The sequence below is a fragment of the Callorhinus ursinus genome, unplaced genomic scaffold (genome assembly GCF_003265705.2).
Source record: "Callorhinus ursinus isolate GAN/ISIS: 27379988/994484 unplaced genomic scaffold, GSC_fseal_2.0 scaffold13, whole genome shotgun sequence".
Taxonomy (NCBI): Eukaryota; Metazoa; Chordata; class Mammalia; order Carnivora; family Otariidae; genus Callorhinus; species Callorhinus ursinus.
Genome location: NW_027397075.1, coordinates 13,186,710 through 13,213,554, shown reverse-complemented (window position 1 = coordinate 13,213,554; position 26,845 = coordinate 13,186,710). Strand labels below are relative to the sequence as shown.

The 26,845-nt window shown below is 50.7% G+C and overlaps 1 protein-coding gene across 1 annotated transcript; it reads left to right on the top strand.

The window, feature by feature from the left end:
• Positions 1–2,347: 2,347 nt before the first annotated feature.
• NAA60 (N-alpha-acetyltransferase 60, NatF catalytic subunit) lies at positions 2,348–26,845 on the top strand. Its single transcript, XM_025859062.2, has 6 exons — positions 2,348–2,486; positions 18,307–18,422; positions 22,442–22,571; positions 23,944–24,040; positions 25,278–25,512; positions 26,557–26,845. Exons 2-6 carry the CDS (start codon positions 18,313–18,315, stop codon positions 26,711–26,713), a joined length of 729 nt encoding a protein of 242 aa, XP_025714847.1. The 5' UTR covers positions 2,348–2,486; positions 18,307–18,312; the 3' UTR covers positions 26,714–26,845.

Below are 26,845 nucleotides of genomic sequence, written 5' to 3'. Positions count from 1 at the left end.
AGTCGTTAAACGTCTGCCTTCCGCTCGGGTCATGATCCCAGGGTCCTGGAATTGAGCCCCGCATCGGGCTCCCTGCTCCGTGGGGAGCCTGCTTCTCCCTCTCCCACTCCCCTTGCTTGTGTTCCTGCTCTCGTTCTGTCAAATAAATAAATAAAATCTTTAAAAAAAAAATTCAAACCTGGGATGGCTGAGTGGCTCAGCTCAGTTGGTTAAACGTCTGCCTTCAGCTCAGGTCATGATACTAGGGTCCTGGGATCAAGTCCCCCATCGGGCTCCTTGCTTAGTGGGGAGCCTGCTTCTTCCTCTGTCTGCCACTCCCCCTGTCTCTGTCTCACACAAATAAAAAAAAAAAATTCAAACCTGAATATTTGAAAGAATAATGCAGCAAACACTTATGTACCTGCCAACTTAGCTCCATCAATTGGTAACATTTACACAAATTGCTTTTAAGGACACAGACATTGCCTATGTCCTTTCACTCTTGTCCATTGGTAATAAATTTGGCATACAGCCTCACCTTGCTGCAAGGGAGGCTGAGAAATACAACCCTACCTTGACAGCTATTTGCTTGCTGTAGGGAGTGGGGTTCTGTTACTACAAGAAGATGTGATAAAGCAGTTATTGGAGAAGGAGGAGAAGAAAGACTTGTGGGACAATAGACAGTAGGTAGCAGTTAGCCACCTCTGACACATTGACCCCTTAAATCTTGTAACCAGTTGTTCTCTTGGAAGTGGATTCTGGAAAGATCGAGCTGAAGTCTCAGCCCACCTCTAGAAAGTATACAGGACCTCAAAGTGCATTTTACACACCCACATCACCACACCCTGTTTGGCCCTCATTTATCTTGCTGTACTGTGTGGATCTTTCTAATCATTCTTAAATCTTTTTTTTTTTTGCAACAAATTTAATTTATAAATAATTTAATAATGACACACTAAATATAATTGTGTGAAGTCCTCAAAATGTTCTGAATGGGCCCAAACACAGTTCACCACGGCATCTTTGCTTACAATAGCATGTTTGCGGTCCTTAAACATGTAACAGTGCAGAGCTGTAAAGAGAATTATATCAATTTTCATTTTGTTCAAGTGTTATTTTCAGCTTTCTTAAAAAAACAGGAACTTACAGAAACTTACAAAACGTAAATATAAATACTTGCTGTATATAAATCAAGATTCCATCAGCCTCTACACATCATACTATGTAGACAACAAGAGATTATTCCTTATTTTATATTGCCTTGTTACCTCTATTTTTTTTTTAAGATTTTATTTGAGAGAGCACACAATGGGGGGGTGTGTGGAAGAGGGGGCAGAGGGGGAGGGAGAAGAAGGCTCCTGGCTGAGCAGGGCGAGGGAAGTGGGAAGTGGGGCTGGATGTCAGGATCCTGGGATCATGAAGGCAGACACTTAACAGACTGAGACACCCAGGCACCCCATATTACTCTTAATCTATTTATACCAGTTACTTTTAAAACTTCTCACCTCTTTAGTTTTTCCTTTTAAAAATGTTAAAAAGAATATGCTTTTAACTTTTCTAAGATAGTGTTATTTTATTTAGACTTTTGACCTGTGATAACGTTTATTCTCTTGGATACAAATGAAATCCTTTTAGGGTGGATCATTCTAGCCTTTGGCTGTAAGCAGGTCCTTCTTAGTCCATCCTTTGGCTATGTGGACCACTTTTATTTGAAGGCAAAGAATAAATTCCTGCTTTAAAGTTACTATCAGATGTTGCTCAACTCGGGTTCCCTACTAAGAGAACTTGAGTTCGATCTTGTGATACAGACCCTCCTGCACCTTGAGTGCGACCGACCCCTACGCTTTGGCACGGCGACAGCCCTCCACAGCCTTTGTGCGGAGACGGAATGGCTTTCGGCCGCGTCCACACCACCACGCTTTCCCGGCTCGATGCGCCGCGGGGCGCCAGGGATGGAAAAGGCCGAGCCCCAAGCCCAAGCGAGGGGAGCGTCAGCCCAGGCAAGACTGGAGGACGAGGAGCAATCCCTGTCTCGGGAGCACCCACGCTCTGCGTATGGGGCACTCAGCCAGGCCCAGACGGCACCAACCGGCCGGCTTCCACCGGGGGAGGGGAGGGGGCGCCGCGAGCGTCTACGTCCGCCAGCGCCCACGTCCGCCAGCGCAGGAGTGCTTGGCCTGCGGCCCGCCTCGTCCGCGCCGCCGCCCGCCGCCCGCCGCCGGGCCTCACCGGAGACCTGCCCGCTCGTAAAATGGCGGCTGCGGCGTCGGGCAGCGGCGGCGGCGTCGTCTCACGTGGGGACCGGTGGCCAATGGGCTTCCGGCCTGCGCCGCCGGCCCGGCGCGGGAGGCGGAAGTGCCGCGGGCCGCCGCCTCCGTCCCGGCTGCGGCCCCTGTCGGTTACATAACTCGTTTCGGGCTCCGCGCGGCCGCACTTCTTGGCTGCCTGCGACCCCAGGATGCTGTGAGCCCCACGACGGCGTCCGCTGCCGCCGGCTCCCGTCCGAGGTGAGGCTCCGCCGGCTCCGGCCTGCGGTGGGGCAGGGGTCTTGAGGGAGGAGGGAGCCGCCCGGCCCCGGGCCGGAAGGGAGAGGCAGGGCCCGAGTCGACCGCGGCCGGGGCGCGACCCACGCCTCTAGGTGCCCAGACGTATCCGCGGGGTGACGAGAGGGCCGCAGAGCTCGCGCTGGCCGAGGCTGAAGAGGGCCCGCGGGGCGTTCGCGGGGCGAGGACCGGCGCGCTTCCCAGCACCGCACCCCCCGTTCCGCGCCCTCTTTGCCTGGGTGCCTCCCGGCCAGGCCCCGAGACGAGTTGGTGGGGGGAAATTTGGGACCAGAGGTCAGACTGCCCCTCGTTTCTCTCCGGGTCTCCTTCCTGCTGAAGGGCCTGGCCTTTTCACAGGTCAGCGGTTCGCCTGGCCTTGCCTTTGCTTTGGTACTTGTTGCACGGATTGTAGTTATTTGCCGACTTCTTTGCCCTCCTGTGAACTCTGAAAGCCTGGGGCTCTGTCTTCGTTGTCTCCGACTCTTTCGTCCTCGCTGTACCTTTCGGTTTTAAGACGCGTCAGTTCCTTAGGTTTTTGGTAGTTTACAGATTGGCCATGCAGACCCTACGACAGCTCTGACCTCCTCCATCAGATCGGGCACTTCTCAAGGAAGACTGGGAGCCTGTAGCTCCTGTGGTGTGTCCCCGTGGGAAAATTATGAGGGAGACTGTGGGCCTTCTCTGGATCACTGACAACACATATGTGTGTGCCCGGCGGGTGTCGGAGCCCAGGACCAGGAGTTATTCTGCAGTAAACGTGGGCATTGGTAGCTTCATTGATCTGTTTTACTCTGCCAAGTCCTGAGCCATGAGATTTTGTTACTCAGTTGTCCTGATGGTAAAGGATAGCAGCCCCACACAGTAGCTCCCTGTGGCGCCCGGGTGGTTGGTAATTGGAGTGTCAGAACTGGAGAGAACATTGCTGGTTGCAGAAGTGTCACCAGAGGACTGAAGGCAGAAAGCCTCTAGTTAGTGATTAACTGAGTGATCCAGGAAAAATAGGTGACTCCAGGTCATCTAAAAAAATACCACAATTCCTATGACATCTTGTGATGTAGAGATAAGTGTGAAAAGTTATTTGTTTGGCCTGCGAGGCAGGAAGGAGGGGAGTCTTGAGCATCACTGAATTAAAAGGGGCTGGAGCAAAAACAAATTCTCTGTCTCTCACAAAAATCTCTGAATTGCCTTAAGTTTGGAGAAGAAGGGAATAAACACTAGAAGAAACTCAGGGGTGGCTGAAATATAAGTCCCGGTCATCTTTTCAAATGGACAGATAAGTCATGGCAGTGCACATAGGTCTTCACTTAACCCCATTTAGGATTTGTACCCATCAGAATCAGTGTGCACATTGGCCCTGGAGAATGCAGTGTGCCTGAGCTCCTTCTCCGTTGGGCCACAGTTGGCTGCAATTCCCTCTCACTGAGCTTGCAGAAATGCTGGGATTCTATGAAGACAGTTAAAACCTGTACAAAACAAAGTCAAGGCATGGTGTGGCGTTGACAGACCAGAATAAAAAGTACAGGCATGTTTTTAAAAGGTCTTTGTGTAGCTTTTGCCTCTCTGTAACTTGCAGTGACTTTGTCATCTGTTTATTTTAACCACACCCACTCACAGACTTCAGATATGACTTGAAGTTGCTTAGTAACAGCATGCCTCAGTCTGGGATGGAAGAAAATTCCTGAATGGTAGGAGGTTTGAGAGATAAAAGATACTTACACCCGAACCGGGGTGATGCTGTCATTGCTAACTGGGTACTTGGCTCCAAGACTGAGCGTCAGTAGACTATTAGCAGCATTTTGGTTTCTAGCAATCTGAGTTGTGTTTAGACCAGATGGACACAGCGTCCTTACACCCAGCTGCCCCAGGTAACACAGTGTAGAGAAGAATCCTCAGAGCTCTGAATTTAGGCTGGCACATGTCTTTGCACTGCTGAAATAGCCCAGAGGTCTCAGCTGTTGGTGACAGCTCTCCTACCTGAATAGAGAGCTGGCTGCCTATCAGGCATTGTCTTCTCTTAAATGGTTGCTCCTCCGTGTCTAAGTTTTATCTCCATTATCTTCCCTCGACATCTCTTTCTGGAAGGAATCCACAAAGCCCTCATGGTTTTTCCATTTCTGTTCCTTGTTTGCAGAAAGCAAGCTTGGGGTATAGACTGGGTGTCAAAGCTGGTCTTGCTAATGTCCCTGTGCGTTGCTTTCAAGTAAATGCTGATCTGCAAAATAATGCTGGACCTCGTGGGTCTCTTTCTGGCTAAGTTCATATGCTGATTTTTTTTCCCCACAGGAAGTATTTGTGTCTTTGATAACATCAAGATCAAGCCTCCTTCCCTAAATATCATTCTTTTTTAGCATGACCTCTGATAGGAGCTAGCTGGCAGGCCAGTTCTGGGTTAGCTGATTAAAGAGAGACCCATGCATCAGAAAAGCCAGGGAGCAAATGGTAGGTTAGTGTTCTGCTGTGAACCTTAAGGCATTTGCTCAGTGCTCATGGAATGATAGGAAGGACGTCTGGACAGGGAGCCAGGGCTTTCTGCGGGATGTGGTTTGGGGTCCAGGTCAACAGTTGAACCAGTGTTCCCTGGAGCCTGAGTGCCCCACTGCGGAGGCCAGCATGCATGCGACAGTCAGCCAAGGTGGCCACAGCACTGAGCTGAACTAGATGGTCAGGTAGAGGAGTAACAGCAAATGAGGGCTGGTCCTTTGTTTGTCCTGTCTACATCTCAGACTCCCCGTCTCTTCACCTGAGATCAACTTCCTGCTCAGGTAGGGCCTGTGTGGCAGGAAGGGGGCAAAAGTACCTATGAATGTGACAGTGTAGAGATTTTTAAACGTCCCTTTACCCATTTTGCCCCCAAATGGACTCTTAGTGCCAACTTTTACCCCATGGCCTTGGAATAGCATGGCATTTTGTGTACTGATGCAAGAAATAAACCTTCTAAAGACAGCTTGACAGTCGTAAAGAAGCAAAGAGGAGGTGCTTGTGGAAGGGGACACAGAACAGCTGTCTGAGGAAGTCTGTTCCCTTTGCTTCCACAGGAACACCAGAGAAATGTATTTTGTCATCTTTAATAAACCCCATTGAAAAAAATTCTTCCAGTTCTGTTTCTTGTTGAATACTGTTAAAAATCAAATCACGTTCTCTTTTTTTATTTCCTGAATTCCTGAAATATGATCAATTTGGGCAGCAAAGTATTGAAATTTGAGCCCATGTTGAAAATGACTGAGAAGAAAGCAGTTTCGTTGTATAAAACAGCCTGTGGGTAATTGTCCCTTAGGTACTAAAAAGAATTCTTATCTGGAAAATGTTGATAACAATATTTACACCTTTTCTGTAGTGTTCATGGGAGTGCTGCTGGGTACTTGCTTCAATTTTGTTTCTTTTTCAAACCACTCCTTCTCTTTAAACTCTGCAGAAGGACTTGCTGGTTCAGAGAGTTGCTACTCTTTCTAGTCTTAGTTTCAGATTACTTTGTTTCTCCTCTGGCCCTCCATTTTTAACAACTTCATTGAAGTGTGCCAACAGAAAAAAGTACACTGCTTGACAAATGGTCATGGGATGGGAGTATCTGTATACCCACCACCCCAAAGACCCTTTGGCCCCTTACCAACCAAGCCCTCTCTCTCCTATTTACAAACAACAACAACAACAAATCATTAAGATGTTATTTATTTGAGAGAGAGAGCTGAGAGAGAGCTGAGCGAGAGAGAGCATAAGCAGGGATGGAGGGGCAGAGGGAGAAGGAGAAGCAGGCTCCCCGCTGGGCAAGGAGCCCAACGCTGTCTGGATCCCAGGACCCTGGGATCATGACCTGAGCCGAGGGCAGACGCTTAACCGACTGAGCCACCCAGGTGCCCCCCCAAAAATCATTTTCTCGTAGGAAACACCAGAAACATTAACAGTCATTTTACTGGGGATGGGGTGAATAGGGGAATCTTAGTTTTGCTTTATATTGCATGTGACTTATTTTACTGTGAACATGTGTTCATAGTAAAACAAAAAAAGTTTGCAAGAGCATTTCCCTCCTTCAAGAAGAGGGAAATGTTTTTTATCTTAATTTTATTTTATTTTATTTTAAGTAATCTCTACACCCCACATGGGGCTCAGACTGACGACCCAGAGATTAAGAATCGCATGGACTGAGCCAGCCAGGTGCCCTGGGAATGTTTTTTTTTAAACCTTTTTAAAAATGGTCATCTAAAACTTGTAAATATTTTAAATTGGCTTTTATAAAGCCACTTAAGTTGTTGTTTAATAATTACACAGGAACCCTTTACAGTATGTTTACAAGTCTGTTTATCGTCCTTTTTCACAACTGCGTCCTTTTTGCTTCATTACAACTTTGAATCTGTTTAGAACATTTATTTCTGGTATCCGTGCACAAAATGGCAGGCTATTCCAGGGCTCTGGGATTTGAAAGCACTATGAGAGACTGTTTTGGGGCAAAATGGGTAATCATTCTACTTACAATTTGAAGAGACACTGTAAAACTTCCAAGTTGTTGCTAATTAAAAACAGCCTGTGAGATAATTTTCATAAAAATGTATTCATAATTTTCTCATACCACCTGAAAGTCTTTTTTTTTTCTGAAAACAAGAACAACTCAAGCCCATTTAAAAAAAATAAGTAATACAGAAAGGAGTGATGAACACAGACATCTGTGTAATTCCAGAGGCAAATGCTGACTGGAGGTTGAATTACTTTTTAAAAATAATAAGTTAACCTCATGATCAAGTGTTAATTTATACCAAATTTGACCCACTTTCATAATTAACATCTCTTTGATTCTGAAGGATCTTAAACGCAAAGCCAGAGAAGCAGAGTTTAAAAACCTGTCAAACAACAAAAGCTAGCTGAGATGGAAACCTAGAAGAAAGGCAGGGAGGCCTGGCCTGCTGAGGGCAGCAGGGGGGTCGAGGGGGGGGGCAGAGTCTCTGAAACCCAACTCCCCTATTGCTGTACTTTTTCCTTTCAAAGTGAGTAGCTGCCTGGTCCCTGTCACCTACTGCCCCCAGCAGTGCTGAGGGCTGGTCGCAGCTGCCAGAGTTCTCTGTGGGAGAACACACACTCCTGGCTGAGTTTGAGCCCTAGACAAGGTCCAGTCTCGGCTGGTAGTCGGGACTGCAGATTATTACATACGTTTTTATTCCCACCCCCTAAAAATTTGGCTGTTTACAGGTAGTTTTGTTGTTAAACCAAACTAGTTGACCACTCAGTGGATCTGAACTGGGAGCTCTATTCTGGGTGTACCTTGTCAGGTGGCCTCCTACCAAGATCCCAGCTTAAAAAGCCGAGGGGCAAACACACTTCTTCTCTAAGCCATCCTCAGGCCCATCCAGCCCACGCCCCTGTGGCCTCGACACCCTTGCGCTTTGTGTCTTTCAGCGCCAGCATGTGAGCTGGCAGTGGAGGCTTATCTGCACCCTCGTGTTCAATTCTGGGAAGATGAGACACGTCTGGAACTTTCCGGCAAGGGGACCATGGTGTCTGCTCGCAGCTCCACATCGCTGGCCCTTGGTTCCCATGTCCCCTTTTTCTACTAGCTCATATTATCCAGTCTTCCTCTTTGTCCTTGTCTCACCCCAGACCTGGGCTTTCCTTCTCCAGTTCTGACACTGGCCAGCTAAGGCCACAAAAGGCAGAGAGCCCTTCGGCTGCCTGCCCACAGTCCAGTCCCCTGTCTGTGTGGAAATTCGCTGGCCCCAGCGCTGTGATGAAGGTCCTGAGAACAACCAGAGGATTCTCTCCGACTGTGTTGACCAGCGTTAGTGCAGATGCCTTCCCAAGGAGGATCAGAGGTTTGCAGGTGGCACATGTGCACAGTGGCCTCAATATGCCCTCCACATCTGGTCATTTTACCTTGGATGTGCAGTAAAACAAAATAGAGAAATAAATTTAAAACAAAATAAGATCTATGTCATCTTGCACAGTGTAAAGCTTAAGAGCAGAGCTCCAAAATGCAAGATGTCCTCCTTGTACTACACGGAGGTCTTTGTCTTTGCCTTCTCACCCTTGAGAATCTGAAGGAGGGCCCACTGTCAAGTTCAGGTACCCCAAGTTCGCCGGCCCCTGGCAGAGAACTTGGCACCTGACTAGTGTTTACTATGCAGCCAACTGCTCAGAGCTGAAGCAGAGCCATATGTTTGATGACCATTGAAGGAGACACAGCATATCACCATCGCCCCAGCAGGTTGCCTTCTGCCTCTTCTCAGTGTCCCCCACCGCATCTACTTTCTGATTTCTGTCACTTTTGATTCTTTTAGCCAGTTTTAGAATGTCCTACAAATGCAGTCCTCCAGTATCATCAATTCGTGTTTGAAGAGAATTGTATGTAAGAATTACAGGTTCCCCTCAGAGCATGATGAGGTGGGTTTTAAGAGGAAGGCTGTTTGGAGCCAGAGTGCCGGGTGTTTGTTTCTTGTCATCTTGTACATTATTCATGTTGCTTGCACACTGAGGTTTTAGAAGAAGCCCCGGCTGCTGTGGAGACGCTCGCTCCCCCCACCCGAGCAGCTGCCCGTGTGAACAGCTGAGCTGTGAAGAGGGCTTGCTGTGTCCCTCCGTCTCCTTGGAGCGCTGTAGCCCATCTTACTGCTGTGCAGGGCAGGCTCCTCTATCCATCCCTAGCTTAGTTTTCCTTTTGTCCCCCATCCATCCTAAAGGCAAGAGCTTAGAGCTCATTACTGTTGGATTTTTCGAGCCGATCAACCTGGTGTCTGCAGAATTGCACGTTCCTGAGAGCCCTATGTCTAGTTCTTGGGCCGAGGGCGAGTGTGTGCTAATCTTCCCTTGAGCCTCACCTGAGAAGAAGCCTGGAGTTTGGGGAAAGACTTCATCATGGGTCAAGGGAGCTGAGGTTTTGAGAAAGGGATGGACTCAGTTGTGAGCTTGAGAGGGTTTGGGGAGGAGAGTCCTGAGGGAGGCTGCTGGCTTCCAGGGAGGGGAAGCTGTTGGTGCCTTGTCATGGGTGTACTGGAGCAGAAGCTGGGCTGACGATGGGCACAGGGGATAAAGCAGGAAGGTGGCGGCATATGGGGCAGTGCAGGTAGTTGTGTGGAAGGGAAGCAGGTGGTGGGAAGGCCTGTCCAAGAGGGGGGTACACAGTACTCAGAGGAGTGGCTGTGTGCGCAGGAGGAGACGTGGAGCTGGGCCAGCAATTGGGGTGGCCCTTTGGAAAAGGCCATTTCCTTTTATCTTCTCAGCGACAGAGAAGAAAACAGAAGCGCCTATAGGACAGATGTCTCAGTGGTCACAGTGACCCCAGCATCCTTGCAGGGTCTGAGACCACATGGAGGACATAGCACCCAGAGCCTAAGTGGAGGGTGGCTAACCTTGGCAAGGAGAAAGGACCCTTTGAACCAATGGGAATGAAAGAAGAAAAGGAAGGGAAGGTTCTATTAGTGATAGAGGGTGCAGTGTGGCCATGGCTAGCCTGAATACCGGATGTCTGATGAGGGCGAGGGGAGAGGCCAGAGCACGTCCTAAGACATTAAGAGGATGGGGTGGTTTTTAAAAGTTGAACGTGGCTTGTGTGAGACCAAGAAGCAGTGCCTTTGAAGGAGGACTGTGGGATCTGGGTTGTCAGGACACAGGGGAGGGGTGGCCAAGAATAGGGTTGTTCCAGCCTCCTTACTTGGGGTGGGAGTGGAGTGCCCTGTGGGCCTCATGACAGTGCCGGGAGACCCCTCCAGGAAGTGGAATGATTCCATTCTCAGCCCCCAGATTCTGAATCCCCAGCACTTGCCAGTGGAAGGGAGACGAAAGGTGTTCCTGTGGATGTTGGGGACATCTTGGTTTGCTTTTCTGCCATTTCCCTCTGTCCCTCTGGGTGAGCATGTGGAGGCAGTGCCCAGGGGTCCAGACATCACCCTTCCTGCCACCTGGGAGTCCTCAGGGAAAAGTGGCCTTCGTACAGGGACCATGGGGTCCTTTCAGCACAGAAAGAAGACAAGGTTTGCAGACAGCCTCCTGAGGATGAGGTCGGGGAAGGAGAAAGGGTAGAGCAGGTGAGCAGGCAGGCCCTTCATTTGGATCTTGGAGAATCTGGTTTCTGTCCCCTGGAATTGCTTCACTCAACCACCCCGACCCCTCCCCCCCCACCCCGCGAGGCCAAGGGCAGGATGCAGACCCAGGAAACCCTGGCGAGAAGTCTCATAGAAGCCTGAACCTTTGCAGCTTCATGTTTTAACTTCAAAGTCTAAACAAAGTTTGGGTTCCCTGTACAATGTGCCCCTACTGTTGTAGCGTAGATGTGTCTGTGTCTTTGTAGGGAGATGTCCTGAAAGGTGGCCTGCGTGTTGAGGCTTCAGTGCCACCACCTGAGGGCTCAGAAAGGAGGCCGGAGGGGGGTGAGTGGGGCGGCTGTGCTCTGGCTTCACCCTCTGGCCCCTGTTCTCAGTGAATCATCAGGATCCTTGTCCCTTAAGCCCTAAGAGTAGCCCATAGCGATAGGAGACTGGCACATGGTGGAAGGTTCTAGATGGGTAAATGGGGATTCCTACAGGTGCCAGAGGTGGGTCCTCTGGCCTGCTCCCTGTCTGTGAACTGGCCACTTGCCACGCCAGCATCTCATTTGCCCTGCCACCCTCTCTGTAAACTTGGCCTCCAACGCCGGAGTTTCCTGCGGGACCCACACACCAGGCTCTCCCTTTCCCGGCCTTCCTGTCCTTTCTCTGCCCGCTGTCAGCTGGGCTGGAACAGACTCAGCACTATAAATGTTGCATTTTTCCCTTAGTTAAAAGTGACTTGTTTCTATTTTTAAATCAGGGCTTTTGAAAACATGGAAGTACTTTCAATAGGGATGTGAGAATCCACAAATAGCTGTGCATCTTGGAGCCCAGTGTTTTTCTTGAAAGTCAAACAGGGAATAGATCCTGTCCCTTTGGTCAAGAGCCTTGTCCTGGGGATACTAGGGAAGAATTTCTAAATCCCTGGACATGCGATGCTCATTTATTATAGATCTCTCCCTTTGCTATCAGGCTCAACGTAGAGGGTTTTTAAAAAATCTTTTAAAAGCAACTTTATTGAAGTTTAGTATACATACGACAAACGCATCCAGTGAGTTTTAATCTGTGTGTATATGTGTGTGTCTGTGTGTGTAACTAGCACCACCATCTACAGAGAGAACATTCCGTCCCCTCAGGAAGTGCCCCACCCCCAGCCCTTGCTCCCGGGCTCCTCAGATGCCCCAGGTCGGAGACTGTCCAGACCCTGACTGCTGGCTGATGTTGCCGGGTGCTTGTACTCCTTCTGCCCCCTGTGCTGGAGGGTCTGCTGAGAGCACGCTGTTGGTGTCCTCTCCTGCACCTCTTTTCCGCGGGAGCTCAGAGCACATTTGCTGTTGATCCGGAGCACCGTGGGGCACAGGCAGTGAAACACCTGGAGCTCTGGGGAGAGCAGCGAGGGCAGGCAGTCGTAGCACCCCGTTTCTCGGGCTGGCTCAAGCCCGTCTCGCAGCAGATGAACAGTCTAGAGAGCAATTCCTGGAAAGAGGAGGACATGGAGTTTCCTGGCACCGGTCAGACATTGGAGCTGAAAGTTGATTTCAGATTCATCTGGTGATTATGGTTCGCGTTGATTTCTCGGCTGGGGCTGGGCGGAGTCTGAGTGTGATCTTTCCTTTCTCAAAGGCATTTTAAGTTGCCTAACCTGTGAAAACTCATAGACCGCACAGACATTCTTGGCTACGACTCGATAATTTCCTCTGATCACTTCTTACACCGCGACGGATTTTTTCCCTTGAGTATGAAATAATTAAAATTGGCCCAAATCTGGAGTAAGCTACCAGGTGGACCTTGGTGGGCTGGTGGTTCTTCCTCTTCTCTGAGTCTGTGTCTTTTGCCAAGCTCTCTGATCTTCAGCCCTGTCTTCCCAGGGTCCCACACCCCACCCCGGCCCTTTTGGGGGTGGCACAGATGCACATGCGCACACGCACACCCCACACACCCAGGTGGCAGGGTCCAGGCCAGCCCCCCATGGGTACCAGCCTAGGTCCCTGCAGTTAATTTGCAGGCTACAAAGCTTCTGATTCTTTCTGGAATCTACTGTGACTGTCTTCAGAAATAATTTTTTTCATCCATTTGTTCACAAAAGAAACATTCACTCAGGATTTGTTTTGTTTTGTTTTTAACAGCTTTATTGAGATATAATCCACATGCTATACAAATCACCCGTACAGAGTGTACCATTCAGCATTTTTAGTGTATTTACAGAGCTGTGTGTCCATCACCACGTTGAGTTTCAGGACATTTTTACTGCTCCCAAAAGAAACCTCACACGCATAGCCACCCCGCCCCCCCCCAATCCAGCCAGCCTCCAGCAACCGCTTGCTTACTGTCTCTCTGGATTTGCCTGTTCTAGACATTTCATATAACTGGAATCATAAGACATGTGGCCTTTTGTGTCTGGCTTCTTTCACTCAACATCACGTTTTCAGCATTCATCCGCGTTGTAGCAGGTGTAGGTTTAAATGTCCCCTGCAGTTTATTGATTTGTTCATCCATTGACAGTCAATCGTGGACTCCCACTCCCTCCCCTGCTCAATTCAGAAGCAGGATTGTGTCCTTGCTGGGGTGCTGAGGAGGATTTTCATAGATCATCCTGTTTGGCCACCTGGATTGGGAGGTGGTGATGTGTTTGGGCTTGTCCACTAGGATTTTCTCTGAAGATTGTTGCAACAGGGAGGAGAGGCCCCCCCTTGTCCCCGGAGCCTTCTCTGGAAAGACTGCACTGAGGGACAGGGCTTGGCCTTGGATGATGTGGGGTTGTTGACTTTGACCCAGAGGCTCCAGGTATTGGCAGAGACTTCATGCACATCCCAGTTTTCTTGGCCCTGAAGTGGGGAGGCGTTGCCCTAAGCTGGCCCTGTGGTTGATATTTAGCATCTTGGGCAGCTTCAGGCCAGCTCCTGAAACAGTGCCCTGTGTCCTGTCGCTCCTTAAAACATCAGTGGAGTTTGAGATTTGGTTAGCTTGGGTCCTGAGCAGTATTCCCTGAACCCATAACCCTCTGAACCAGGCGCCTAACCCACCTGGGATCCAGAGTGCACATCAGCGAACCAACCATGGTTTGCCGAGAACTTACTCTTCCAGCGAGGAGGTGTGCGGAGACTGCGGTGGCTGCTGCGGCATGTGGCGCTGCTTTGCGGGGCTCGGGCTGCAGGACGCCAGAGACACTGAAGTCAGCCACCTGGCCAAAGCTGCCACCTGTACCCGAAACTCGGCCTCTGTGGAAAAGTTCAGTTGGGGGTTGGTTGGTTGGTTTTTAATCGGGAACTTTTTCTTTTCTTTTTTTGAGAAATGCACTCTATTTTTTTTAAGGTTTTATTTGAGAGAGAGAGAGAGAGAGAGAGAGAGAGAGAGAGAGAGCGCACAAGAGGGGGGAGGGGCAGAGGGAGAAGCAGACTCCCTGCTGAGCAGGGAGCCCGATGGGGAGCTCCATCCCAGGACTGTGGGATCATGACCTGAGCCGAAGGCAGACGCTTAGCCGAATGAGCCACCCTGGTGCCCCGGGAACATTTTTAAACAGCCATTTGGCATACCTATCATCCAATTCAACAATTATTAACACTTAGGCACTTTTGCTCCAGCTAAATTAAGTTACAGGATATGATGTCATTTTGCTTCTACATATCCAGTGTACATGTCTAAAGAGCATGGCATTTTCTGCACAACCACAATGCTGTTCTCATATCTTACAAGATTAACGAAACCTTTGGTTGTAGCTTTTGTGCATGTGTTGTGCCAGAGAACTGTTTTTTAAAGTATCAGAGGTATCTTTCTCTCAAATAAATAAATAAAATCTTTTTTAAAAAGGGTGGTGGGGGGGCACCTGAGTAGCTTGGTCAGTTAAGTGTCTTCCTTTGACTCAGGTCATGATCTCAGGGTCCTGGGATCAAGTCCTGTATAGGGCTCCCTGCTCGACAGGGAGTCTCCTTCTCCCTCTCCCTCTTCCCCTCCCCCTGCTTGTGCACTCCCTCTCTCTCAAATAAATAAAATCTTTAAAAAAATAAAATAAAAAAATAAAGTGTCAGAGGTAAACTGTGTGTGGATTCAGAACCCAGCTAAGGGGATTGTGGGGCAGGGCCTCCTTCCAGTTTAGGTGAGCCTGAACTGGTTTGGTGCCTCTAACATTGAACCAGCAGCTGAGAACCACCTAAGTTAGGAATCGGAGCAAAACTACTTAGGACATCACTGTTTTTTTTTTTTAGATTTTATTTATTTATTTGACAGAGACACAGCGAGAGAGGGAACACAAGCAGGGGGAGTGGAAGAGGGAGAAGCAGGCTTCCCGCCAAATAGAGAGCCTGATGCGTGGCTCGATCCCAGGACCCTGGGACCATGACCTGAGCCGAAGGCAGATGCTTAACGACTGAGCCACGCAGGCGCCCCAGGACATCACTGTTAAAGGCCAAGGGAATGTCCCTGGACTAGCCAGACCATGCTGGTCACCAGTTGGTGGGCACCAATGGCCCACATTGATGGGCAGTTCTTCTTCAGTTCCTAGCCCTTTGCCATCAGCAGCTCATTGCAGCCTCAGCACTGTCCTGTTGGGCCTGACCCTCTCTATTTTAGAGGGGACTCAGAGCCTGGCTAGCAAAGGGTGAGCCAGAGACAAGACCAGGCTCAGTGTCTGAATCTATCCCTTTTGTGGAAGAAGGCAGGGTTACCCTTACTTTGGGTGTTGCGCAGAAACCTCCAGGGGAGCAGCACTTCGTACCTGAATGTGAAGTGCCGGGTCCATCCTGCTGTTGGTGGGCAAACTCCTCTAACCCGTACACTCATGTTCTGTGGGACAGAACAGCCCTTGGCTCAGGCTAACTGGGGAACCACATCCTATCCAGTGACTGCTAGGCTCTATTTTGGACAGAGATGACTCATAAAACTCAGGACTTGCCATTTTTGGTTGATCAGTTCCATTTCCCAAGAGGTGGCTGGCCACTTGAGAGGCATGAGGTCCCTAAGGTCACACCAGCACGTTCTGGGCCACAGGCCGCATCCTGGATACCAACAGGGGCGTGGGCTTGAGTGGGCGGCCACAGATGGGGGTGCTGAGCCCTGGAATGGCCCCACTGTTCAGGAACCAAATAGTGGAGCTGTTGTTGACCCAGAGATCAGGCTGGACGGGGTCTTCTTTTTTGAAGTTGCATCTCAAGAAAGAAGAAACACCAAGCAACATGGGAAGATCAGATTTGCCTAGATTGAGGATAGTTTCTGTTGTTTCGTGGGTGTTTCAGTTTTGTTTTGTGTTTGGAACGAAGAACTTAAACAGATACAGCCCAGCAGCTGGGGCCTACCCTATCTCAGCAGGCCTCTCACTTTAACTTTTGTGATGGCTGTGTCCCTTGTTTTGTTAGCACAGCTGGCTGTCTCTGCCCTGCCCAGAAAGGGGCTTTTGTCTAGGTCAGCTTAGCTTTCAGGGGTTCCATCAAGATCTTGTATCCAGAGACCAGCTCTGTCCCCTTCTAAGTGATAGGTCTCTAGCAGGGCTCCTTCGTAAGGTAGAGGTGGTACCTCAGCTGCTGCCTGATCCTGGACCTTTGGGGGCCCACCAGGCCTCAAGCAGGAACAAACCCTTGTCATGATGAGCATCCCATTCTGTCCCCCTCAGAGCCCCGGGGGAGGGCACCTTGCACTGTGGGGAGGGCCACAGGAGAGGTACCCACCTTGCAGACCCCACATAGGCAGTGCACACGCACTTGGCTGAAAACATGGTTGGAGGAGGAGAAAGCAGGTCCCTGCTCATTTCAGCTTTGAGCCAGTGCTGTGCAGGGGGACGTGTCAAGGTGGCATGGTCCCCACCCCCTGGGAGTTTGGCGTGTGCCAGAAGAGAGAACCCAATGTGGCCACAGAGCCACAGAGCTCCTGCAGTACGTCCACCTCCTCCTGCCCACCTCCTGACTGCTCAGCCCACGTGGTCCTAGGGGGCTGCCAGCCCATGAGCGGCCCTCACAGGAATGCTTCTTGCTTAGTAGAGCCTGCTGGGGTTGTGTCCAGGGATTAGAGACTGAGCATCTGCCCCACCGTCCCAGTGGTCAAGCCTCGGGGTGGATTTCAGCCCCTGGCAGCTGGCACATTAGGACATGACCTTCCTGGGGACCCTCCCGGAAACACCTGAAGTCTCATGGGAACCAGGCACTAACGATGCCAGGGCAGTCCGAGCAGGTGACCTTGAAGGATTGTCATAGGCACTTACTTGGGCTGGCTGAGTGGTCAGGGCTGAACATCTGGGTCCCCAAGACCTTTGGGTGTTGCCGAGATGATCTTGGTGCACATTCACAGAACCGGTTTCTAGAGTAAGCTCAGGTCAGTAGGTGATGACCAGCCTCTCTGGGGTCCCGCCACCCCCAACATTTGTTATGAAAAAATTCGAACATACAGAGAAGTTGAATGTGTGGGCAGTAAGTTCCTGTATTGTGTCTTATCTGCCACCTGGATGGAGTGGTGAATAGCATTGTATCATGTTTGCTTCCTAAGTAGTTGGATTCTCTTGAAACATTTAGTTTCAGACCTCACAATGCCTCACTCCCAAGACTTCCTACCTAATTACACACTTTCTTGTCCAGTACCGTCAGTAACAGCTTCATAACATCATCTGCTGTCTAGCCCGTGTTTACATTTCCCCAGAAGGTTATTTTGACTTGTTCTTTTTCCCGTTGGGGGTTTACACATCACAATCAGTGCTAGATCTTCTCACCTCTTTTAGTTTACTTTTTTTCCTTTTTTTTTTTTTAATGACCTTGATCTTTTGAAGAGACCAGGCCAGTTGCCTTGTAGAATGCCCCTCATTCCGTGTATGTTGGGCGTTATGGTGCCCTTGAACTGAAGCCTGTGTGCAGTTAGGCCTGGAGGCTCGAATGGGTCTGCGCCCAGCATTTTAGGTGGAACCCTGAGTGATGAGTGTATTTCACATCTCGGTTAGAGGCTGGGCTTGAGGGGCTGCTGGACCTGGGTTGGCAGGTTCCGCTTTCTCGTAGTCAGTAAATCCTGGGAGTGCAGGTGCTCTGTGGGAGCCCAGCCTTTCCACCTGCCTTCCTTCAACTAAAACAAAGAGGCTGCTCCAGCAGCCTGGACTGAACATACTCTCCTGATTTAGAAGAGTTGTTAGCAGGGCGCTCGCCCCGCTCTCAATCTCAGGGTCATGAGTTCAAGCCACACGTTGGGCATGGAGATTGCTGAAAGAAAAATAAGAATGCAGGATCCTTTATAAAATAAATAAATAAATAATATATTTTTAAATATAAAAGAGTTATCAGCAACTCATGACCCTTGATTTGAACTTTGGTGTGTCTCATAGTCTCTCTTCCTGCCCATGAGTCTTTGTCCGCTGGCTGGGGGAGGAGAAGCAGCCCAGCCAGCTAGCGCCACTTCTGCTGAAATCCAGCCCAACCGTGGCCCCCCACCAGGCTGCCCCAGGGGGGACCCAGGTCGGGAAACATTGGGATGTGGGGCAGAGTGGGGGGCGGTGCTCTCTGCAGCGGCAGAGAAACAGCTTCGGGAGGGAGATGTGAGACCAGTGGGGGAGGAGCTGGGCTGGGGTGGGGCACCCCATTTCCTCGTCTGTGGTGTGGGGGGCGACTGCCACCTGTGCCTTGGGGCTGTTGTGAGAGACAGACACACTCGGTGTGGGTACTGAGGAGACGTCCGTCCATGGGCGACCATACTAGCTTCCCTGTCTTGCCTGCCTCACAGGTTAGCATGAGGAGGAGGAGGAGGTAGTATGTGGTGACTGCCCGGTGGGCTGGTGAGGGGGCGCGGCCACCCTCCTGACGCCGCCTCCCTCCCTGCAGGTGTGAATGACAGAGGTGGTGCCGTCCAGCGCCCTCAGCGAGGTCAGCCTACGCCTCCTCTGCCATGATGACATAGACACCGTGAAGCATCTGTGTGGTGACTGGTTCCCCATTGAGTAAGTTGAGCAGCACCCACTGTCCCAGCTGCAGCTCGGTAGGGCGGGGGGTGAGGCTGGGGGGGAAGGGACACACGTAAGCGCCGGTGCTGGAGCCAGAAGACTTGCTATGACAGCCAATGTGGCCTGGAGGTTCCGTGGTGGCCCAGTGTCACCTTCCCTATTGTTGGACCCCAGGCCTCGGGCCCTGGCTACCATCAGCCTCTTTCCACCTCACCGCATCCCTCGTGCAGAGAGTTCCCCAGAAGGCCTTTTCTGAGAGTCTTTAGTTGAAAAGATTTTCAGTGCAGTGCTATTGGTAATTCAGAAAATTGAGAAGCAACTTAAGTATCCTAACAGTGAGGACTTGGTTCCATACGTTGGGGTATGTGCCTGCAAGGGCTTGTTATTCAGCCAGGGGGGTAAAAATCTGTTGAAGAGCTGTATTTGTTGATAAGGATTTTTTTTAAGATTTTATTCATTTATTTGAGAGAGAGAATGAGAGATAGAGAGCATGAGAGGGAAGAGGGTCAGAGGGAGAAGCAGACTCCCTGCTGAGCAGGGAGCCGGATGTGGAACTCGATCCGGTGACTCCAGGATCATGACCTGAGCTGAAGGCAGTCGCTTAACCAACTGAGCCACCCAGGCGCCCAGGATTTTTTTTTTTAAAGATTTTTTTACTTATTGAGAGAAAGAATGAGAGAGAGAGAGCACATGAGAGGGGGGAGGGTCAGAGGGAGAAGCAGACTCCCTGCCGAGCAGGGAGCCCAATGCGGGACTCAATCCCGGGACTCCAGGATCATGACCTGAGCCAAAGGCAGTCGCTTAACCAACTGAGCCACCCAGGCGCCCGATAAGGATTTTTTTTAATGAGATAATAAATGGGAAAAGTAGACTAGAAAACAGTGTGTATCCCAGGCCTGCTTTTATTTATTTATTTATTTATTTTTAAGATTTTATTTGTTTACTTGACAGCAGGAGAGCACAAGCAGAGGGAGAGGGAGAAGCAGGCTCCCTACTGAGCAGGGAGCCCGATGCGGGGCCTGATCCCAGGACCCTTGGAACAAGACCCAAGCCAAAGGCAATCGCCTAATCGACTGAGCCACCCAGGCACCCCTCAATCCTGCTTTTTTTTTTTTTTTTAAAGATTTTATTTATTTATTTGACAGAGAGAGACACAGTGAGAGAGGGAACACAAGCAGGGGGAGTGGGAGAGGGAGAAGCAGGCTTCCCGCCGAGCAGGGAGCTTGATGCGGGGCTCGATCCCAGGACCGGGATCATGACCTGAGCCAAAGGTAGACGCTCAACCAGCTGAGCCACCCAGGCACCCCTCAATCCTGCATTTATTTAAAAACATGTACAAGAGGGGCGCCTGGGTGGCTCAGTTGATTAGGCGATTGCCTTTTAAGCGTCTGCCTTCAGCTCAGTTCATGATCCCAGGGTCCTGGGATCGAGCACTGCATCAAGCTTCTTGCTCTGCGGGAAGCCTGCTTCTCCCTCTCCCACTCCCCCTGCTTGTGTTCCCTCTCTCGCTGTCTCTTTCTCTGTCAAAAAATAAATAAAATCTTTAAAATAAATAAATAAAAACATGTACAAGATAAAAGCTTATGAGGTTATATTCCGTGTAGCAGGGTGTTTTTAGTAGTTTGAGGTGGGCAGATTATTAGCAGCTACAGTTTTGTCTGTTTTGCTTCTGTAATAGGCACATACAGTTTTTGTAGTGGGAAAAATAGTTGCAGGCTTTTTTTTTTTTAAGATTTTATTTATTTATTTGACAGAGAGACACAGCAAGAGAGGGAACACAAGCAGGGGGAGTGGGAGAGGGAGAAGCAGGCTTCCCGCCAAGCGGGGAGCCCGATGCTGGGCTTGATCCCAGGATCCCGGGATCATGACCTGAGCCGAAGGCAGACGCCTAACGACTGAGCCACCCAGGCGCCCCAGACACAGGCTTTTTGTTTTACAAACTGGCAGTACAAGATAAAGAAGTACTGGGGTGTAATGAACCACATGCCAACTAGAGTGAACACTGTTGGATATGTTATATGTAGGAAGCTGTTCATACAGTAAATCCTGAGTTCTCATCACAAGAATTTATTATTAAAAAAAAAAATTCGTAAAAATGAACTAGATCCCGCCAAGCCTCGTATTTCCATGAGTCCTGACCTCAGACTAGTGGTTTAATCTGTTGCAGGCCGGGAGGGAGGAGACGGGCCAGCCTCACGGCTCTGGTGGGATGTGCCTCAGCCTCCTGGGGATGTGGGCTAGTGGCGGTTTTATGGGCCATAGAAGGGCCGTGCTTCCGCCAGCAGTCCCGCTGCCACCGCAAAGTAGCCCAGTATGTGCTCGGATAAGACCCAGCTGAGGGCGCCTGCGCCCAGTAGAGCCCCGTGGGGCCGTAGCTTCTGCCTCCTGAGGCGCCCAGCCTTCCTGCCTCTCGTCACAGCTTCCTGCGCCCGAGGCCTCAGGTTCCGAAGACGGTGGAGTGAACTGCAGTCCCATTGGCTGTGTGGTGGCAGCTCCATGTCCTGGTTGCCATGCCAGCCGATCCCTCTGGGGTAGTGTGACGAGGACCAGGGAGGAGTACAGGTGATGTTCAGGCCCTGTAGAACCTTCTGGTGAATGGTCAGTGGCCGCTGTAGAGTAGAGCCGAGTAGAGGACCTGTCTGCTATGTCACCGAGAGGGTATGGTCCCCTCCCCCAGCTCTTGGTCTCAACAAAGGCATCTCAGGCTAACCTATTATGTCTACCCCAAGCTAAAAAACAAGCCCACACGCCCCTAGGCCCCGAGTGCCCCTGCCCTCCTGACCATGTCTCCTGGCTGTGGTGAGTCTGCCTTTCGTTACTGTCCTGGGGCTTTGCACTAAATGTTCTCTTCCTGCTCCCCTGAGTGAGGGGTCTTGGTAAATAGCCCCTAGCAACCCTAGCCACACCCTGCCCTCGAAACCTTGTCCCCATCCCTGCCCAGGGAGGTGCAGTGAACTCAAATGCCACTCAGCTGTGAACTTGGCTCTCCCCACACCCCCAGTCTTCAGAAGGACTCACAGAATTCTCGGAAATCACCCAGGTCTATGGGCTATCAAGGACCATCAGTCTTAACTCATCCAGCTATCCAGCTGTCCCTCCACATCCTGCTCTTGTCGAGAGAATGTTGTCAGAGGTTTTTTTTTTTTTCTCTCATCTCTCAAAAAATGATAGTAAAATTATTTTTCCCATTAGAAATTCCCAGTCCCGGGGCGCCTGGGTGGCTCAGTCGTTAGGCATCTGCCTTCGGCTCAGGTCATGATCCCAGGGTCCTGGGGATTGAGCCCTGCGTCAGGCTCCCTGCTCTGCAGGAAGCCTGCTTTTCCCTCTCCCACTCCCCCTGCTTGTTTTCCCTCTCTGGCTGTCTCTCTCTCTGTAAATAAATAAAATCTTTAAAAAAAAGTTTTGTATAAAAAAAAAAAAGAAATTCCCAGTCCCGTCTAGGGGTTCCTAAGTGGCTCAGTAAGTAAAGTGTCCAACTCTTTTTTTTTTTTAAGATTTATTTATTTATTTATTTATTTATTTATTTGAGAGAGAGAGAGAGAGAGAGAGAAACAGCATGAGAGGGGAAAGGGTCAGAGGGAGAAGCAGGCTCAATGTGGGACTCGATCCCAGGACTCCGGGATCATGACCTGAGCCGAAGGCAGTCGCTTAACCAACTGAGCCACCCAGGCGCCCGAAGTGTCCAACTCTTGGTTTCAGCTCAAGTCATGATCTCAGGGTCATGAGATCAAGCCCTGCGTTGGGCTTCGCACTAGGAGTCTGCTTGAGTTTCTCCCTCTCCCTCTGCCCCTTCCCCCCCAAAATAAATAAATAAACCTTAAAAAGCCACACATTTTTAAGAAATTCCCAGTCCCATCTAGACAGATTACTGCTTTAAGAAGACCCTTTGGTGTAGGCTGAGTGGTGGACAGACTCCTTATCAACCGTGGAACAGTGGGCAGAGTGTGGTTCCACTGTGAAGCCCCACATTAGTTGAGCTTGACCTTTGGGGGTTCACCTCAGTTTGTTCTCCTCAGGTACCCAGACTCATGGTATCGTGATATCACCTCCAACAAGAAGTTCTTTTCCCTCGCCGCGACCTACAGGGGTGCCATCGTGGGAATGATAGTAGCTGAAATAAAAAGTAGGACCAAGATACACAAGGAAGTAAGTACGTGTGGCAAGGAGTTGGTGGTCCCTGTCGCTGCACGGGCCTGCAAGGGCTTGCAGCCAAATCACACTGCCTTCTCTGTGGCCCTTTCTCCTCGCAGCCCAGACCAATTATGAGACTCATACCTAGTTGGTTTCCTTCTGGGTGTAGGTGATACAGTTAGACACGAATTGAATAAGAGTCCTAGCTGCAGGCTTCATAACGGCTGGCATTTTAAAGTAGGGAGGAGTTAAAAAAAACCCAAAACACAAAGTAGGGGGGAATGTAAATGGTACACTGAAAACCCCCAAAGTTGTCAAGGGCTCTGGGAAGATCAATGATTTGTAGAAACTACTAATGGTGCTGTAGTTGGTTGAAGGACATGCTAGGTTCCAGTTAGGGGTTAGTGAAGATAGAGATATAATTTCTTTTCATCCAGCTTCACAGACCTCTCCGAGATCTATGTTGGAACTCCTAAGAGTCTGTGGCCCCACATCAGCAAGCTCTGCTCTGAGTATAAAATAAAATGTGAGGTCACGGCCACAGACACATTGTTCTGTGTGGTTGTCTTGGGTCAAGATTCTGCCCAGTAATTTTGGTCATCTTCGCAACTGAGTAGTGTTTATCATGTGGGTGTTTACTCCAAGGACAGGAAAAAACCCACTGACAACTGGCAGCAGGTTCTATCTGTTCAGCTTCAGCTTATTTCTTTAAAAGTACAAGAAGGACATCGCCCTTTGAAAGACCCGACCCGCTCAAGTGTTGTACCCATTTTGCTTGTAATTAGATTCTGGCAAAGGTAGTTTCTTTTAAGAGTGACTTTCTGTCCCAGCTCCCTCCTGAGTTTTTTTCTTCCACTTTGTGTTGCATAGTGGTCAGATTCAGGAGCCCCCCAGGCACAGGGCGGCATGGGGCGGAGCTCTGCCTGGCGTGGGCAGCACAGGGCTGTGAGGCCGCTCAGACACCCACTCCCTTTGCTCAGAGACCGCCTGGGGGCAGCGTAGGATCCTTGAGGCAAACCTTTTCAAACTTTGTCTCGTCCTGGGTGTCCAGTACGTGTCCACGTGGCACAGTCACTTCCCCGTTACTGCTCTGCCTTCAACCCTTGTCAGGTCCACCACAGCTCCCCAAGAGGAGCGACATTCCGACAAGAGGAGCAACATTCCGTGTGTGTCCTTAGTTTAGCCATTCGTGCCGCCAGGACCTGCACCCTGTCATTTCCGTGTGGGTGTCTGTGGGACTGACTCTCCATTATCCTTTGCTCTGTCCCCTCCCACCCCAGCCCCACCCCATGTGTCGTGGTCAGGGAGTCGGTAGGTGGGATGTGCCCTGCAGTGGTACCAGGTGCCTCAACCGTTAACTTGCCTTTATGTCTGACTTTTCCTTCAGGACGGAGATATTCTAGCTTCCAACTTCTCTGTTGACACGCAGGTTGCGTACATTTTAAGTCTGGGAGTAGTGAAGGAGTTCAGGAAGCACGGCATCGGTAAGGGGAGCTGAGCTTGTGGGGTTTGGCACATGTGCTCCAGCCACCATGTGCAGTCATTTCCCACGTGCTGATGAGCAGCCCATAAATGTCCCTCGTCCCCCTGGCCTGCAGGGACGTTCAGCCTCCTGCCCCTCCCAGCAGCTCTCCCTGCCCCACCTCCAGTCTGTTGGCCTTCAGCTTGTGCTCTTTGCACCCATCATCAGGTCTCTAGGCAATGGCCTCATTCCCAAGTCTGACTGGATCAGATTCATAACGCTCCCAGATGTCCTGCTCAGGGAATGGGCACCTCTCACCACACCTGCCACCACACATGGCTTATGTTTGGTCACGAGGTGTTCTTGATTAAGAATAGAAAACATAATTGAAAAACAGTCCCAGGGACGCCTGGGTGGCTCAGTCGGTTAAGTGTCTGCCTTCAGCTCAGGTCATGATCCCAAGGTCCTGGGATTGAGTGCCACATCAGGCCCCTTGCTCAGCGGGGAGCCTGCTTCTCCCTCTGCCTGCCGTTCCCCCTGCTTGTGCTCTCTCCCTCTCTCTCTTTCTCTGACAAATAAATAAATAGATTTTTTTTTTAAGATTTTATTTATTTATTTGACAGAGACAGACACAGCGAGAGCAGGAACACAAGCAGGGGGAGTGGGAGAGGGAGAAGCAGGCTTCCCGTGGAGCAGGGAGCCTGATGCAGGGCTCGATCCCAGGACCCTGGGATCATGACCTGAGCTGAAGGCAGACACTTAACGACTGAGCCACCCAGGCGCCCAAATGAATAAAATTTAAAAGAAAAAGAAAAACAGTCCCAGCTGCCATTTATCAGATGCCCGTTGCGTGCAGGTAGCTGTGCCCCAGGCCTATCTCCAAAATCCCCCCACTCTGCCACACAGCCAGCAGGCAGCAGTCTTCCTGCGTGACCCAGGCCTGTCTGTTCTACCTTTTCCTGAGCTACATTTGCTCTTTCTGTTGTGGGAAAGGTTAGTGAGTCTCCACCCCTGGCCCAGCCCCTGCCAGGGAAGTACCTGGCCCCTGTCTGTGGTTCCAGATGCCCGATGGTGTGCAGCAGATGAGCCCCGTCTGGCCATGGGATTTTAGGGGCTCTGACAGGGTGGTTATGGGAGTTCATCTTTGATACAATGGCAGGGAGATCTGTAGAGATGTCTGGCAAGGTCACTTCCTTGTCTGCTTCATGCTCCCTGCCTGCCTGTCCTGCCGTGTGTGACTGTCGCCCTTTCTCCTGCAGGTTCCCTTTTACTTGAGAGTTTAAAGGATCACATATCAACCACTGCCCAGGACCACTGCAAAGCCATCTACCTGCACGTCCTCACCACCAACAACACAGCAATAAACTTCTACGAAAACAGAGACTTTAAGCAACATCACTATCTCCCCTATTACTACTCCATCCGAGGGGTCCTCAAAGATGGCTTCACCTATGTCCTCTACATCAACGGCGGCCACCCTCCCTGGACAATCCTATATCCTTTACTTCTCAGGGGTGAGGGATGTGGCTTCCTAGCCACAAGGGTCACTCGCAGGGTCGGGGCCCATGCACCAGATGGAGCCGTGTTGCCTTCACATGATTCATGAGGCCAAGCTCACGGGACATGTTTTTCCTGACCAGACGGTGTTGTGGGTAGATCTGATTGTACTCATTGTTCCTCAGACTTCAGCTGGCATGAGGTGTGGGTTTTAACCCTCTTGGCCAATGATCCACCCGTCCAACAAATACTGATTGAGAGCCTCCTGTTCCAGGTGCACAGGAGAGACAGCTGTGAACCCAACAGATGGGTCCCCTGCCCTCAGAGGGCCTTATGCCACCTGGGGAGAAGACACACCAGCAGGATGAAAAGAATTGCTCGCCTTTGGGAGTGCTTGGGTTCAGACCTGCCTTTCCTGAGGCCTCAGAGCTGTGTCCCTCCCCTACTCCCTCCTCTTTAACTCTCTCTGGGCTGGAACAGGAGGAAGGGAGGCCAGAAGACCTTCTGATAGATGGTGTGGCACCAGACACTGAGAGTGAGCGAGCTAGGAGTGAACTGAGTGAGGCTAGGATTTAGCCATGTCACGGGAGTAAACAGGAGGCAGAAGCCTGGCCCAAAACTCTGCAGGCCTCCCTGTGAAGATGGGACCCCCCCTCCTTGTCCCAGGGACGGGGCCCTGCCGTTCTAATGACCGAGTATGGGAGTGAACTGGGAACGCTTGCTCTTCCAGCAGACTGGTCACCCTGGTCCCCAGTCCCTGTCCATCAGCTTTGGTCCAGGTGTCCTTGTGCCTGAGGCCTGGCCCAGAAGGTCCTCTTGTACCGCGTGCCACCCTTGATTATTTTGCACAGCGGAGGCCCCTCCCTCTAACAAGGCTTTCCGGCGCTCCATGGAGGCTTGGCAGGCTTTGGGGATCCTTCAGAAATGGTGTGGCATCTGCACGCAGCCCAGCAGATGACGATGTGGGCCCCTGCTGACGGTGCCATCCAGGGGTGTGTGGGCAGGCGAGGCGAGTCAGAGTCTTCCTTAACGGAGCCGCACGGACTACATTCAGCACCTGGGCTCCGCGCTAGCAAACCTGAGCCCCTGCTCCATCCCGCACAGGATCTACCGCCAGGCCCACAGCCTGCTCTGCAGCTTCCTGCCATGGTCCGGCATCTCCACCAAGGGTGGCATTGAGTATAGCCGGACCATGTGACACCAGCCGGGCAGCTGACATCAGGCCCCACCCTTCGGCACCCTGTAGAACCCGCCTTCCTGGCCATCTGACTTCTGTTGTCTGCATAGTTGCTGGTGGCCCCTTGCCTGGCCTGTCGGCCTGCCCCAGCTG

Bases quoted from the DNA above. Each gene is read 5' to 3' on its own strand.
- NAA60 (XM_025859062.2), top strand. From the start codon at position 18,313: ATGACAGAGGTGGTGCCGTCCAGCGCCCTCAGCGAGGTCAGCCTACGC. The intron at 22,572-23,943 runs GTAAGTACGTGT...CTTTTCCTTCAG, and splicing joins GGACCAAGATACACAAGGAA to GACGGAGATATTCTAGCTTC. The intron at 25,513-26,556 runs ATATCCTTTACT...ACGGAGCCGCAC, and splicing joins CACCCTCCCTGGACAATCCT to GGACTACATTCAGCACCTGG.